Source organism: Globicephala melas, chromosome 5, assembly GCF_963455315.2.
Source record: "Globicephala melas chromosome 5, mGloMel1.2, whole genome shotgun sequence".
In the NCBI taxonomy this organism is placed as follows: domain Eukaryota; kingdom Metazoa; phylum Chordata; class Mammalia; order Artiodactyla; family Delphinidae; genus Globicephala; species Globicephala melas.
Window position 1 is genome coordinate 70,079,020 of NC_083318.1, and position 14,689 is coordinate 70,093,708.

At 38.2% G+C, this 14,689-nt stretch overlaps 2 protein-coding genes across 4 annotated transcripts in view; one reads left to right on the forward strand and one right to left on the reverse strand.

Annotated features, from left to right (window-relative positions):
* GABRB1 (gamma-aminobutyric acid type A receptor subunit beta1) overlaps positions 1-14,689 on the forward strand; it is a 398,553-nt gene that overhangs the window by 299,728 nt on the left and 84,136 nt on the right. Inside the window, exon 5 of the mRNA XM_030880452.2 lies at positions 6,256-6,338. Coding sequence (XP_030736312.1) covers positions 6,256-6,338 — 83 coding nt within the window. The remainder of the gene's footprint in view (positions 1-6,255; positions 6,339-14,689) is intronic.
* The window catches only part of COMMD8 (COMM domain containing 8), a 273,266-nt gene that overhangs the window by 152,801 nt on the left and 105,776 nt on the right, over positions 1-14,689 (reverse strand). The window lies entirely within an intron of this gene.

Genomic DNA, 14,689 nt, shown 5'->3' on the forward strand with positions numbered 1-14,689 from the left:
TTTGCATAAGGATTTACTGGGGTGGGGCTGCTGGGGAGAGAACATGGTTTAGGTAAATAAAGAAAAATTTATTATAAGAGCAATGTAAAAATCTTAAAATTGAATACCATTCTTCAGAATGTTTTGCTACTCCATCATTTTGCTTCCCCACACCTAATTCCTCTTAAATCTCACAGCAGTTTATCTCCTTTTGTTTCTTTATCATTTATGTCTCATGCTCTCAAGATTTCACCTTCTAATACTAAGGTATTTTCCTAAACATAGTAGCTTACCTAAAATAAAATTTGGTGCCAACTGCGAAGATAATACATATTCTTTTCACCACTCCGTAAGTGTTAGCTAAGGGAAAAAATCTATGTACTCATTGGTCATGACTTAGGCTAACCCATCCTTCATCTTTCATTGATTTCTTTGGATGATGACTCTAACATGGATTAAGGGTACAGCCTAGAGGCCAAAGGAAGCCATGGGACATTCTTCAAACAAACTTAAAGTGATATTGATGTCAATCTTATACTGCTACTCACTATCAATCTCACCAATCTTAGGAGTGTGATTAGGATATAGCATTTTCAGGCTTTTTTCCTCTCTCCTTTCTCATATTCCTTTTATATAGATTCTATTAAATTGTACAGCTATGCTCTACAGAGATCACATTAAAAATTAGAGCTCATCCCTATAAGATTGAAGATTATAGGAAAATCTCAACCATACGTACATAATTCATTCATTTAAGTCCCCATTCTTATTTGCAAAAGTGCACACTCCATATGTATATATGTGTGCGTGCGTGCATGTGTGTGTATGTGTGTGTGTGTTTGTAGCTAGGTTTTAAGCTACTTAAGGGCCAGGACTTCCTGGATGTGTCTTATCAGCAATGAGAGTCATGCTACCCTTAGACATCAAATACACATGAGTTGTGATTACAGTGACTCAGGGTCAGTGACCACGCAGCATACACCTTAATACATAAATACTACAGCAACATGATTTCCGTTCATTCCAAAGTATCGTGGGACCATAGTTTCTAACTAACAGCCTATTACAGTGTTCTGACCTAGCCTTCAAAATGTCAGTAAATTGGATGATAATGTAAGTCATTCTAAATGTTTTTGAAAGAAGACATGACTGTTACGCTGTCATGAATCCGTACCTCTGAGAAGTCTGAGTTCAGAAAAACAGTCAGTTAACACTTTTGCCTTTCGCCGGTTCTACTCTATTATACTTTCATTTGCTATCAGCCAATAATCATATTTTCACACACTGAGAATGAATGACTTGAGTGTGAACAGTTAAAAACAAAATTCAAAAAAAATGCTTCAGTCTTGAAGCCCTCAACCTGTCCAGTTTTGTGATCTTTGGCACCTTTGACTCCATAGAAGATTTTGAATATCAGGCTGCTTTAGCCACGATGTAAGAACATTTCCATGAAGATGTGTTAATTAGGTGTAGAGGTGACTAACCACTGCTGAGCAATTGCATTAGGCAAGGCAAACAAATGGAATACAGAGAGCAGTCATTCTTCGAGATGTTCATTGTTGCTTCACACCCAGAAGACAAGAGCTGGACGGCACTCTGCCCAGGGACATCTCTCTTTTTCTTGATGCACTTGGGAATTCTTGCTGAGTAATTTTTCTCACAAAGAGCTCAAGATACTCAACTCACTCATACATATTACAAAATCTAGAAATGCCAAACTCTTAAGTTAGCAGAGACTGACATTCTGTTGCATAAATTTCTATGGGCCACATCATGAATTTATGAGTACGTACTTGTAGAGGGGTCCCTGTCTGAGTGAGTCTCAGTGATCCCTCCTTCTTAGATAAGAGACCCTTTCAGGTCCCTGGTGACCATATTTGTATGTGTGTAGCTTTCCTTCCAGCCCTTAATAAATAAGTTGGGGAGTGTTAGCACCTAATCCAAGTTGAGCCAATGAAACCTTCTTGAGGATTCAAAATTTGGAAAAGATAGGTCCCAAGAAGGAAGTTGTTTCACTAATGTCAGTGCTCTACAGAGAAAGTCAGGCACTTCCTGCAGCTCAAGTTCCAAGTTTCCTCTCTTTCTGTGTTGTGATGACTCAACTCTCTTTGGTATCTTAATGGGATTTGGGGCAGGAGAAGCGAATTCACACAGGCGATCATTGTTGAAAAATCATCAGGTCATGGGCAAGCTTCTGCTGTGATGTGCAGTTTCCCAAGGTGATATAAATTAAATTTCTAATATTTATTGATTGCCGAGTAGATCGATCATGATAGATAGCAACAGTCAATTCAGTTATGCTTTCCAAAAGCTGTTTTTTCACCACTCACAACTGTAGTACCTAAATACCTGAGACACATTATTCATTTTACGGACAATGTTTTGTTGACTTTTCAAATTGCTTTGTAAAAACTCCAGAGCCTTATACTGTGTGAATCAGTGATTCAGCATGTCCTGCTTTTCATATGATGTGGTTAACTAACCAGATGACATGTGTCTAAAAATGATGTCAATTAAATGAGGAAAGCTGACCAGTGGAGCGCAAATGATGTTATCAAGTATCCCAAAAGCTCTTTAACAGTTCCACACATATCTTATTTCAATTTTATTTTTAAATATTATAATTATTTTTAAACTATAAGCATGTACACTGTAATGTGTCCTATGCCACTTTCGGTACGCGGGCCTCTCACTGTTGTGGCCTCTCCCGTTGCGGAGCACAGGCTCCGGACGCGCAGGCTCAGAGGCCATGGCTCATGGGCCCAGCCGCTCCGCGGCATGTGGGATCCTCCCGGACGGGGGAACGAACCCGTGTACCCTGCATCGGCAGGCGGACTCTCAACCACTGCACCACCAGGGAAGCCCGCCACATTTTTTTTTAACATCTTTATTGGAGTATAATTGCTTTACAATGGTATGTTAGTTTCTGCTTTATAACAAAGTGAATCAGCTATATGCATACGTATATCGCCATATCTCCTCCCTCTTACGTCTCCTCCCACCCTCCCTATCCCACCCCTCTAGGTGGTCACAAAGCACTGAGCTGATCTCCCTGTGCTATGCGGCTGCTTCCCACTAGCTATCTATTTTACATTTGGTAGTGTATATATGTCCACGCCACTCTCTCACTTCATCCCAGCCTACCCTTCCCCCTCCCTGTGTCCTCAAGTCCATTCTCTATGTCTGCGTCTTTATTCCTGTCCTGCCCCTAGGTTCTTCAGAACCTTTTTTTTTTTTTTTTAGATTCCATATATATGTGTTAGCATACGGTATTTGTTTTTCTCTTTCTGACGAGGTAGCTGGACCTAGAGCCTACGCCACATTTTAATGCATTCAAGACCATCATAATATTAACTTGTGCTGCCAGGTTAGCTTACACAGAGTAAGCATTAGCTTATGCAGAAGCTTTATCCAAGTAAAGCTTCCTTTTAATCCACTGCTAAGTACCTACTAGAGACCAACAACCTATTAATGTATCTGAACCATCTGCAAATGTTCCATTGATAATAGCAGCAGTTACAAAGCAGACGGGTAATATTCCCCCCTAATTCAGGGTAGACCGTGCCTGGTCATGTAAGATTTTAGAAGCAAGTGTTTCCATGTTTGTTAGGATTTTCTCAATACCATACAAATAAAATATAACACAAAAATAATTGGTGCTGAGGGAGATTTAAGACCATAATTCTCATCATAATTCCTGCTTTCAAATGTGTGTGCTCATTAGAATGGATGTCAACATTTGAACTTATATGGCAAATCTATATTAACAACATATGGCTTTCACTTATTTCATTTGTGTTTTATATGTTGAGGTTCTCTATAAGATTTCATTTTATTACAGTTTTCCCCAGAGGAAAAATGTTTGAAAGCACCATTTTAGCAGTGTTTTTCAACCATAGCACTACTGACATTTTGGAACAGATAATTCTTAATTGTTGGGTGCTGTCCCAGGCACTGTAGTATGTTTAGCAGCATCCCTGGCCTCCACCCACTAGATGCCCAGTATCCACCTTCCACCCCCAGCCTGACGATCAAAACTGTCTCCAGATGTCAAATGTCCCCTGTTGGTAAAAATTATCCCTGGTTGAAAAGAATTAGCTACTTCATAAGATCATAAGGATGGCCACACTTCAGTAATTCCTAGAGAATATTCACATCTTCACACTTTTTTATTCATAAGCAGCTATTAAAGAATATAGTAGAGAGTTGATGTTTTTAAGCATTTTTAAATATTTATTGTGTTGTCTCATTGAGTATGTTTGAAACACTTTGCAGACCATAAAAAGAATGAGGTGGAATTGTAATCCTTTTATGTCCTAAATTCTGGAATGCAGCCAGTCTTCAAAGTTTTTGTAAAACACTTAAAAAAATTTTTAATTAAACTTTAAAATTCCTTTTGCTCTTGCTTAATGCTCAGATCAATCTGATTAATTGACCAGCATCCTGTCTAAGAAAGGCTTCAAAGAGAATCTTCACTTTTATCTTTCATAAAGAAAGCCAAAGAGAAATTGGGAAGGTCTAGGGTTATTCCTAGTAATGTTTTTAGGAAGAAGGTGCCTGTCAGGTTAACACAAATGACCAAAACAACAACTTTCCTTGACAGCCTCAAAAAACAAAGGTATGAAAAGAACTTTGTCAAATTTACATACACTGTTGATGAGGGTGTAAACTGGCTCAACCTCTATGAACAGCAATGTGGCAAAATTTAAAATGCATATACCTTTTTTCTATCAACAATTCCCTTTCTAGAAATAACCAGTCAACGTAGTCAGATATAGTAGAGTGTACCAGTATATTCAGAGCATCTTTATTTGTAAAAGTAAAAGATATGAAACAACATAAATGCCCCCTATAGGGTGATTAGGAAAATAAATTATGGCATTTCCATACAACTCAATACTCTGTAGTAATTTTTTTTTACAAATAGCTTTTTATTTACTAATATAGAACCAAATCCAAGATGCACCGTCGATGAAAACAAGCTAGGTTCAGAAGAGGGCATGCGGTAGTCTTCTTAAGAAGTTCACCCGGGCTTCCCTGGTGGCGCGGTGGTTGGAGTCTGCCTGCCGATGCAGGGGACATGGGTTCGTGCCCCGGTCCGGGAGGATCCCACATGCCGCAGAGCGGCTGGGCCCGTGAGCCATGGCCGCTGAGCCTGCGCTTCCGGAGTCTGTGCTCCGCAGCGGAGGAGGCCACAGCAGTGAGAGGTCCGCGTACCGCAAAAAAAAAAAAAAAAGTTCACCCATAAGAAGAAATAACTGGGCTTCTATTTGCATTCAGAGTATGTATGGAAATTTTCCAATGTTTAGCTCCTGGGGCTTAAAGTAGAAAGGAAGCTTATTGTTAAATTTGAATTTTGAATTTTTTAAATTGTGATTATACATTACTTTGTGAACAGGGACCGTGTAAATAGTTTTTTTAAGAAAAGTATTTTGTCAATTCCAGCGTGATATCAAATTTTTGTATGAGTGGACGAGCCATATGAATTTAAGTTACTCTAAGACACCACAGTCCAGAAAACCAGCCCAGGCACGGGAAAACGGAGGGATAGTGAAAACCCAGGTAGGATATCTAGAGTCAGGATCCTTGGGTTTGCATAGATACATAAGCTAAACTGGAGCTGGTAAATATGGTGTAAACACTGATCCTAGGATAATGTTTTCTTTATTGGTTATATGCTATCTACTGAATATAGGTAGACCAGGGTCTCAGAGGTGAATCTGACAAATCTCCCTCATAGTGGGGAGTGTAAGGCATCAAAAGCCATGAAGGATGAATTTTGCTGTTGTTGTTGCTTTTGTTGTTTTATCATTAGGTTGTAGCAGGAGAGGAAGGTGGACTTTGACACATAACATAGATGTTCTCCTCCTCATAAAGCCAGACTTGCTGCAGATACCGGCAAAGACATTGCTAGGAGGCTAGTAAATAAAGGAAGGGCCTGGGATAATAATAGCTACTATTTGTGAGACACTTACTAAGTATGAAGCACTGGGCTCAGGGCTTTGCATATATTATCTCTTTTAATCCTCACAGCCATTCTATGCAGTCGGTGTTTTGATTGATAAGGGGACTGAGACTCCTGGAGATAAATTAACTAGCTCAGCCTCACACTGCTAGTGAGCAGCAAAGAAAGACTCAAATTCAATCCGCCTGCTTTCAGAATTTTTAATCACAAAATTTTGATGCCAACTGGTAGGCATGATTCAGGGCTGGGAAGCCTGGAAATGAAAGTCATCGTCATTATGATGTTGTCCTTTCTCTCTCTCACCCTGACAGGATCACAACCACAGCTGCGTGTATGATGGATCTACGAAGATACCCTCTGGATGAACAAAACTGCACCCTGGAGATTGAAAGTTGTGAGTTACTTGGACAGGGGAACAAAAAAGAGGGAGGTTTGCTTGACCCAATTAAATTCCACCTTGTACTGAGTAATTGATACCGGGATATTTTTAGCTACACTACCCTGCCAACTTTTCAAAGGGTTCACAGTAACACTTTCCTCTGTATTGGAGGATTAAGGTTCATTTCAATGCAATTATCTTTTTGAACCATTAAGGAAAGTCCACTTATTTTAGCTGGACTATTTATAAACTCATGCCTTCTCCTCAGAATCAAATTTCTCCTAAAACCTTCCAATACCCAAGCTACGTTAATAAGAGAGCAAAAATAATTCAATGTGAAAAGACTTTGTGAGATTGTTTTTGGCTCTATGTCTGTCTGCCTGAAGGACTGTAAATTGTTGTCTTTTAGAAAAACACTATGGTAAAGTCTTGTGTGCAATTGTCTTTCTTCATGGGAAGAACAAGATGATAGATGGTATTCATGAGGCTTGTGGTTTAGCTTTGTACTCTTGAGCTGTTTTTTCATTGATTGCTTTCTTAACAATTAGAATATTTTAGTCACTAAGTTTTAATCTGATTGATTATCTTGGTTTCATTGTTTCTCAACCATCAATATGCAGACATTTGATCCCATTTATTGTGAATACCAGGCCAAGTCTATTTCCTGGTTTTCAGGGGTACAGAAAGTGCAATAGGTAATTAAGAGCATTGCAATACCATTTAATGTAATGTGAGAATAGACATAGTTAGATCATTTAAAATGCTTTCCAGATCTAAACATCAAAATGGTAAAGAAAAATGGGAAAATTCCAGGTGATCCTCTAATATTATTAAACAATAAATGTATTCCCCATTGTCTGATTATTAATTGCATTCATTTTCTAGTTTTACTGAATACAGACATAGAAATAGATAAAGATGCTTATGTAGATATATAGATTCAGACCTAGACATTAATCTAGTACCACTGGAACCTGGAATTCATATTATATAAATAGGTTGGCTGAAAGTTATTAATATATGAAAGTATTAATGGTGACTTTTGGTTTAAACGCCAATGACAACCAAATTCAAACTATAGGAATGAAATATAAACCCAGTCATTTATTACTGGCTAACAATATTTTATAAATAAGACAGAATTTCATCTAAGCAAGTAAATCATTAGCTTTTGAAACTGACATGGAAAGAGAAGGATGCTCATTCACATAAGTTACCTTTTACCCTTGACCTCTCTTCCACCGATTGTGATTTTTTACCTTTGCTTATGCCGGAAGGATATGACAGTCTGTCAAAATTCCAAGATCTTATGTTTACATCATTCACTTGAAGAATGAATTTTGATGAGTACTTGAATTGATTCTGTGCATAAATTACAAGTGCTAAAATTATCAACATTTTCTCCCAAAATGCATATTTTATTTTATAATGCATATTGAGTCTTCCTATTATTATAGGTTTACATTTTTCTTTTAAAAGGCAATTTTCTTATTCATATTAGAAAATAGATGACTTTTAGGTCCATTTATCATATCATACAGTGACCAAAACTATAAATGAGGCAAAATTAAACATAACTTTTGTGGAGCAGGGATGAGGGGTGCCAAAACAATCAGAGAGTCCAAAGTCATCATAAGATATGGTGTCAGGCGATAAGTAGTGACCCAGTCATATGATAATCATTGAGGCAATTCAGTAAGATGCAATCAGTTAACTGGGCAGATGGATGAGGCATGGTAACTGGGACCCTAAGATCAGTTAATATATAGGACTGTAGGCAGACAGTGACCATCATAAAGTGATCCAACAGTAGATCACAGAACTCTAGTCCCTAAAGATGTTTACCTAAAGCAAAGCAGAAACTCAGGCATGCAAGAATTTGTGTATTGAGGAGTATATGAAGACAGGAACTCGGGGGGAAAGGGAAAAAACAGGGAACTGCCTTCTATTTGCCAGACAAAAGCTAGGCATTAATATAACACCTCTGTAACAGAAGTCTTTCTAACAACTTTTGAGAGATAATGTATCTGAGGCTCAAAGAAGTAAAATAACTTACCCAGGGCAACAAGGCAAGGATAGTGGTAAAGTGAGGATTCAAGCCCAGGTAATATATTCTCTGTAATAGAATCCTGTAATCAACTGCCGAGCAAGGAAGCAGAACGTCAATGCTTAGAAGTATAGCACCAATCAGAACAACTCCCAGCTAGATTGAGGATGCTGAATCAACCAAATGACTGGTCTATATTTCCTAAAATTATCCCCAGTAAAGGTTAGAGTCGATCCCAGAAGTTGAAGCAGAATTTAGCTCTTAGGGCAAGGGTCAAATGGTTGCAACTGTGGATAAAGGGTAGTCTGTGGATGCAGGAAATCAAGTAGTCCTGATTCCATTGACGTTACCAAAAAAAAAAAATTTTAAGCCTCAAATGACAACATTGCTTAGCTCTGATACTTTCCTTATGATGTATCCCTTCTTAACAATAGATAAACCAATGTAAAGAGATCTTAAATCTTAAGGGTAATAACTTCAAATGACAAAGTAATATATGGCAATTATATGGAGTCCAAATGAGCTTTGCTTATTCCTGCCTAAGTACATAATCGATATGCTGCTAAGTGTTAATAAATACTGAATCTGTTATCCATCTATTTTTTAACTCTTCAAGAAAAAACATGTGTTACATTATTTGCTGAAACAGATCTCCCTGAATTGCCATTTTATGAAGACCATAACTGAGCTTTAAAGTGATTACAAATGAGTGGTTCTAGTGTCAGTTGGGGAAAAGGAATGATAAAGTAGACATTTCACCAATATAAGATTGAACCAATCATACTTTTGTAACCAATATAGTAGAAACTTTACCTACCTTGCAAAATTTACTAGTGTGTATTCTCTTCCATTACAATCCCAAAGATGGGGAAATGTTTTCCTTGGTCAGGTCCTTTGAGAAATATTAAAGATGTTTTGCCTTTCTTTAACGTCATCTAATCTTGTAAAATTAGGAAGGCCATAAAGCCTTATTAAATTGAAAATTTCCTTGAACTTGGAGCACATTAATAGCTTCATAGCCCTGGGATGCTATAAATTGAGTTAATGACACATGGAAAAAAATCAATCAAGGAATTTAGTATTAAGAGGATTTGGAATTTGAAATCAATAAAGCTATCACATAAAGGTTTGATAGCCACAAGCCTCATGGAAATATAGAAAGGCTTTGGGACAACAATCATGAAGGAGTCTAATGCCTCTTCCTGTATATTTTCTGCAGCAACTATTGAAGAAAATCTCAACCCTAATCTTACCCTCACTGTCAGCAGATAGTGCCACCTCTCAGTACCTCCCCCACCCCCCAAAAAAATAGAATCCATTTCGGCTCTGAAATCTCTCAGCAGTCTCACCCATCTTCTTCTAAATGCCCTTATATCCTCACCATTCTAAGTTAGCCCCCTGTATTTAAGAGGAAGGGGTGCTCCTCTTCCTTTTATAAGCTGACCCTGACCCCCTTCTTCCTCCTCTGGTAATTGATTTTCTCAAATTCACATACACCTACACCCCTGATATTTCAGATCCTCAGCCTCTCCCTCTCTGCTACCTCTTTTTTCACAGCCTAAAAACAAGCTGAAAACCCCCCTCATCACAAAACACCTCTACTCTACCCTCCCACCTCCCCTTCAGCTTTTCCTAATCTCTCTACTTCCTTTTTCTCAAAACTACTTGAGATAATGGTATATATCTGCTGTGTGTGGCCTCAACTTCCCCTCAACCCACTGTAATTTGGACCCTGCCTACCCATCTCCCAAGTCCACTGACACTGTTCTCAGAAAGCTCACGAAGGATCTCTCTTTACATAACATCTTTATTCCAATGATCTCCAGATGTATAGCTCCAGCTCAGATCTCTTTAAAGCTCCAGATTGATGTACATCGCACTTTTCTTGGCATATCTACTTTGATGTTTCAAAAGCATCTTAAACTTAATTTTCTCAAAACTTATTATCAATTTTTCCCTCACAAGTGAGTTTCCTTTCCAGCTTCCTTAATCTCACTACCCAGCCAGAATCCTAGGATTCTTCCTCTTCCTCACCCTCCTCCCATCCAATCTATTGTCAAGTACCATCCATTCTACTTGCCAGATATTTAGCAAAGCCCTTCACTTCTCTCCAGCCCACTGCCACCAATCTTCTCCAAACCACCATGACTTCTTGCCTGAATCATTGTAGCAGTCTTGCTATTGGTCCTCTTATTTTTACCCTTGACTCCCTCCAACTTATTTTCTACCCAGTAGCCAGAGTCGTCTTTGCAAGAGGGCAATCGGATCATATTATTCTGTGCTTTAAAATACTCAAAGACTTCTCATTGCACCAGGAAAATTCTCCACACTTCCTAATTTGACTTACAAGCTTCTGAGTGACTTCCTCAATATCTCCATTCTCATCTGAAACCATCTTTCCCTTGCTTACTGCACTAAATTCCAGCAACACAGGTTGTTTCTTGCAGACCGATCTTTCTTTTATCTCATTATCTTCACCATCTTGTTCCTTCTGGTTAAAATGCTTTTCCCCATGATGGTTCTTTTGGCTTTTCCTCATCTTTCAGTTCTCATTTAAGATGCCACCTCCAACAAAAGGCTTTCCTGAGAATCCAACCTTAATTAGTGAACACCCAGTATTCTCTTTCAAAATTCTGTTACTTTCCCATATAGCACTTAGTAATGTTTGTTTGCTTCTGTGTTTATTGTTTCTTCCCTCTCTGGATTAGAAACTCCATGAAGGAAAGGATCATTGTTTTGTTCACAACACAATAATTAAAACCCAGCCTAGTACCTGACAATAAATATCTGTGAAGTGAGTGTATGCTAAATTTCTTGGCTCCAAACTTTTTGAGTCTTTTGAATTTTGAAAGATAAGTCTAGTCTTAATTTTTTTCAGATAAGATTTAAGGAAGGTATTTTTTGACTTGCAGTAAAATATTCTTTCATTTATACAATTTTATATTCATGCTTTAAGACCATCTCAAAAATTTAAGATTGTAAATGTTCAACCAAGAGCCAGATAGGGGAAAACCTAACATTTTAATTATTTTAGGAATTTTCAAAAGCTGGTAAACGTGATAAACCACCAGTATGGTCTTTTTGCTTCACTTCAGTCATGAACTGTCTACATCCCTCCCACCTGAACCACCACCAATTTATCAAACAAAGGTAACATTTAGTGATACCTGGTTATTTTTATACTTGTTTCTTTTTATTTTATTTTATTTAGTTTTTTTTTTTTTTTTTTTTTGGTCCGCGGGCCTCTCACTGCTGTGGCCTCTCCTGTTGCGGAGCACAGGCTCCGGACACGCAGGCTCAGCTGCCATGGCTCACGGGCCCAGCCACTCCGCGGCATGTGGGATCTTCTTGGACCGGGGCACGAACCCGTGTCCCCTGCATCGGCAGGCGGACTCCCAACCACTGCGCCACCAGGGAAGCCCTGTTTCTTTTTTTAAAAAATGGCTTGGAAACTTTTAACTTGGGCATTGTCTTAATGTATTCAGTTTAATGAAGCATCTATTCAATCCATCTCTTAGTCTCAGAATATTGTCATCGTATTGATTTCAACGTGTTGGTAGTAGCAACGTCTACACAGAATGTCAAGCCATAGTCATGTTTATTTCCAAAATAATTTTTTTCCTTGTGCACAAAAATAGCAAGTGATAAGAAAAACATGTCTAATAAAATGACCTAACTTAACTGTGGAAAATTCCCTGAGAAAACATAAGGTTTACAGAGTTGAAATGCTAAGTTTTCATTATATAATATGTTACATTAACACCTGGAAATAACGTTAAGTATAGTGTCCAGACATGAGGCAGGAGCAGTTCTACAAAAGCCTTGTAAAGTCACACATGGAGAATTGTGCTCAGTTCTTAATGCCATATTAAGATAATTTCCTTCAGAGGAGGAGACCAAGATATTTGGGAAGAAAATTTTAGGGAGACGTAATAGCCATTTCTGAATGTTTAAATGCTATCAGAGAAGAGAAATCTTATGTTTGGTGTTTCCCAGGGTATTAATCAGGATTCTCCAGAGAAACAGAACCAATGGGATGTATACAGATAGAGAGAATGAGATTTATTAATAAGGAATTGGCTCATGCAGTGATGGAAGCAGATAAATCCCAAAATCTGCAGGGTGAGTCAGCAAACCAGAGAGCTGATTGTATAGTTCCAGTCTGAAGGCTAGCAGCCTTGAGACCCAGGAGGAGCTGATACTTCAATTGAGTCTGAAAGCAGGAAAAGACTGATTGTCCCAGTGCAAAGATAGGCCGGAGGAAATCTCTCTTACTCTGTAGAGGGTCAGTATTTTGTTCTAATTCAGGCCTTCAAGTGATTGGATGAGGCACACCCACGTTAGGGAGGGCAGTCTACTCAGTGTAGCAATTTAAACACTAAGCTCATCCAAAAACACCCTCACAGGAATACACAGAATAATGTTTGACCAAATATCCGGGCGCCGTGTGGCCCAGTCAAGTTGACACATAAAATTAAGCATAACACCCAGAGTGCTAGATTTGAACCCATTCAATTCAAATAGCATTTCTTAAGTGGTGACCACAAGCCACTCTGTGTGCAAATAAGTAAGTGCTGGTGATACAGCAGCAACCGAGCAGACAGGTGGCAGAAGTAGCGGGAAGGTAGATGTAGAATTGAAAAAAAAAATACTATCCAATGAGCAGAAGGGCCCATTCATGAAAAAAGCCCCCCCTTAAGAAAGACTTCCCGCCAACAGAGGCACTTCAATTAATTGGAAATGGCCACCTACCAGTTTTAATACAGAAAACATTCCTCATTGAGAGGGCTGTTAATTACATAACCTTAAAGATCTCTTTCAGCCCTAAATCTAGCACTCTGGGAGTTTGTTCAATTTAGTTACATTACCAGTAAATTACTTTATGTGCTTGCCTAAGGTATTGGTTATAAAGTGATCCTGATTTATAAAGGATATTAGAACATTAAAAAAAGTTATGAATACATGAACATAAATACAAGAAAAATATGAAATGTAGGACAATTATAAGCAAAGCCTTTGAATCATCCTTACTTTATTGCTGCCTTCCACATCATTAATTCTGATCTGAAATAACTTAAAAATAGCATCTACAACATGCTGCACACTTTCTATTCCTGGATACTAAACACCAAAAATAACAGAAGTAAATTGAACTTCATGAATGATTCATGGCTTCCCTTGCGTCTCCATTGTCAAGGAAATTAGCAGCATTGGATATCTCCTTAGATAAATTTGATTTTGCCATATTCAGTAGACTACTTAATGAAAATGAATATTTCACACTTATGTTCATAGAATTGTTAATGAATTTTAGTGCCCATAGCTTTTTTGTTGAGCAGAGGGGTGGGTGTAGGGAAGACAGGAACCTTTTCTGAATTAATTTATTCCGTTTTCCAGGCTGCTTTTTTGAAACTGTGGGAAAGCAGTCTTTCTGAAAAGTCTCTGATCTTTTAAAGTTAGAAAATAAAAGCCAGTGTGGGAATGGAGTTCCATTTATTAAAATTAGTTTCATAATCAACTTGTCTATAAAGTTAGCCATTTAGCTGTTCACTTCTACCCTATCGACAGTTTAAGTTTATTTTCCATATATGGATAAGTGGCTATGTAGATGGAGAGGAGATCTCTGATTTACAGATTTAGATTTCTGGAAATTTCTTCTCTTCTTGATGCTCTAATGGATGACCATTTTGCTACTAGCTTCCTAAGAGGAAGTCAAAATAAGGGTATTGTTTTGTCTAAAGGTTTTAGGCATTAACCAAACACTTAAAGACACAATTTTGAATGGAACTTTGATCTTCTAGAACTGGACACCCTTGCTAAACTGAGGGCTTTGGTTCACTTAGGATTCTAACTTGATAATAACGACTGCTGATATTTATTGACTATATATTATGGGCCAGGCACTTAACAAAAATTTCCTATTGAACATTCACCAGAACCCTACTGTTTTACTCCATTTTACAGAGAAGGAACTCAAAGCACCAAGGCAGTTACTTGTCCAGGTCACAAAACTGTAGTGATCCAAAAGGGATTTGAACTCAAGCAATCTGACTTGAATGATTTAATCCCCCTTCATACTGTCCTCAGAAAACTCCTTTCTGGCTTCCCCACTGTGTGGGAGTTGGGTGGTTTGGGAGTATGCTCTATCTGAATGCAAAGCAGACACCTGAAAACAAAGCAGGTTTTAATTGGTCCTTCTCCTCTCTACTGAATCACTCTCAATTCGGCTCCTACATGGGCATTTATTTTCTGACATTCTTGCCAACGAAAATGAACGTTGATATAACTTAAGAAAAACTTTCATTTTACCAGGTCACTT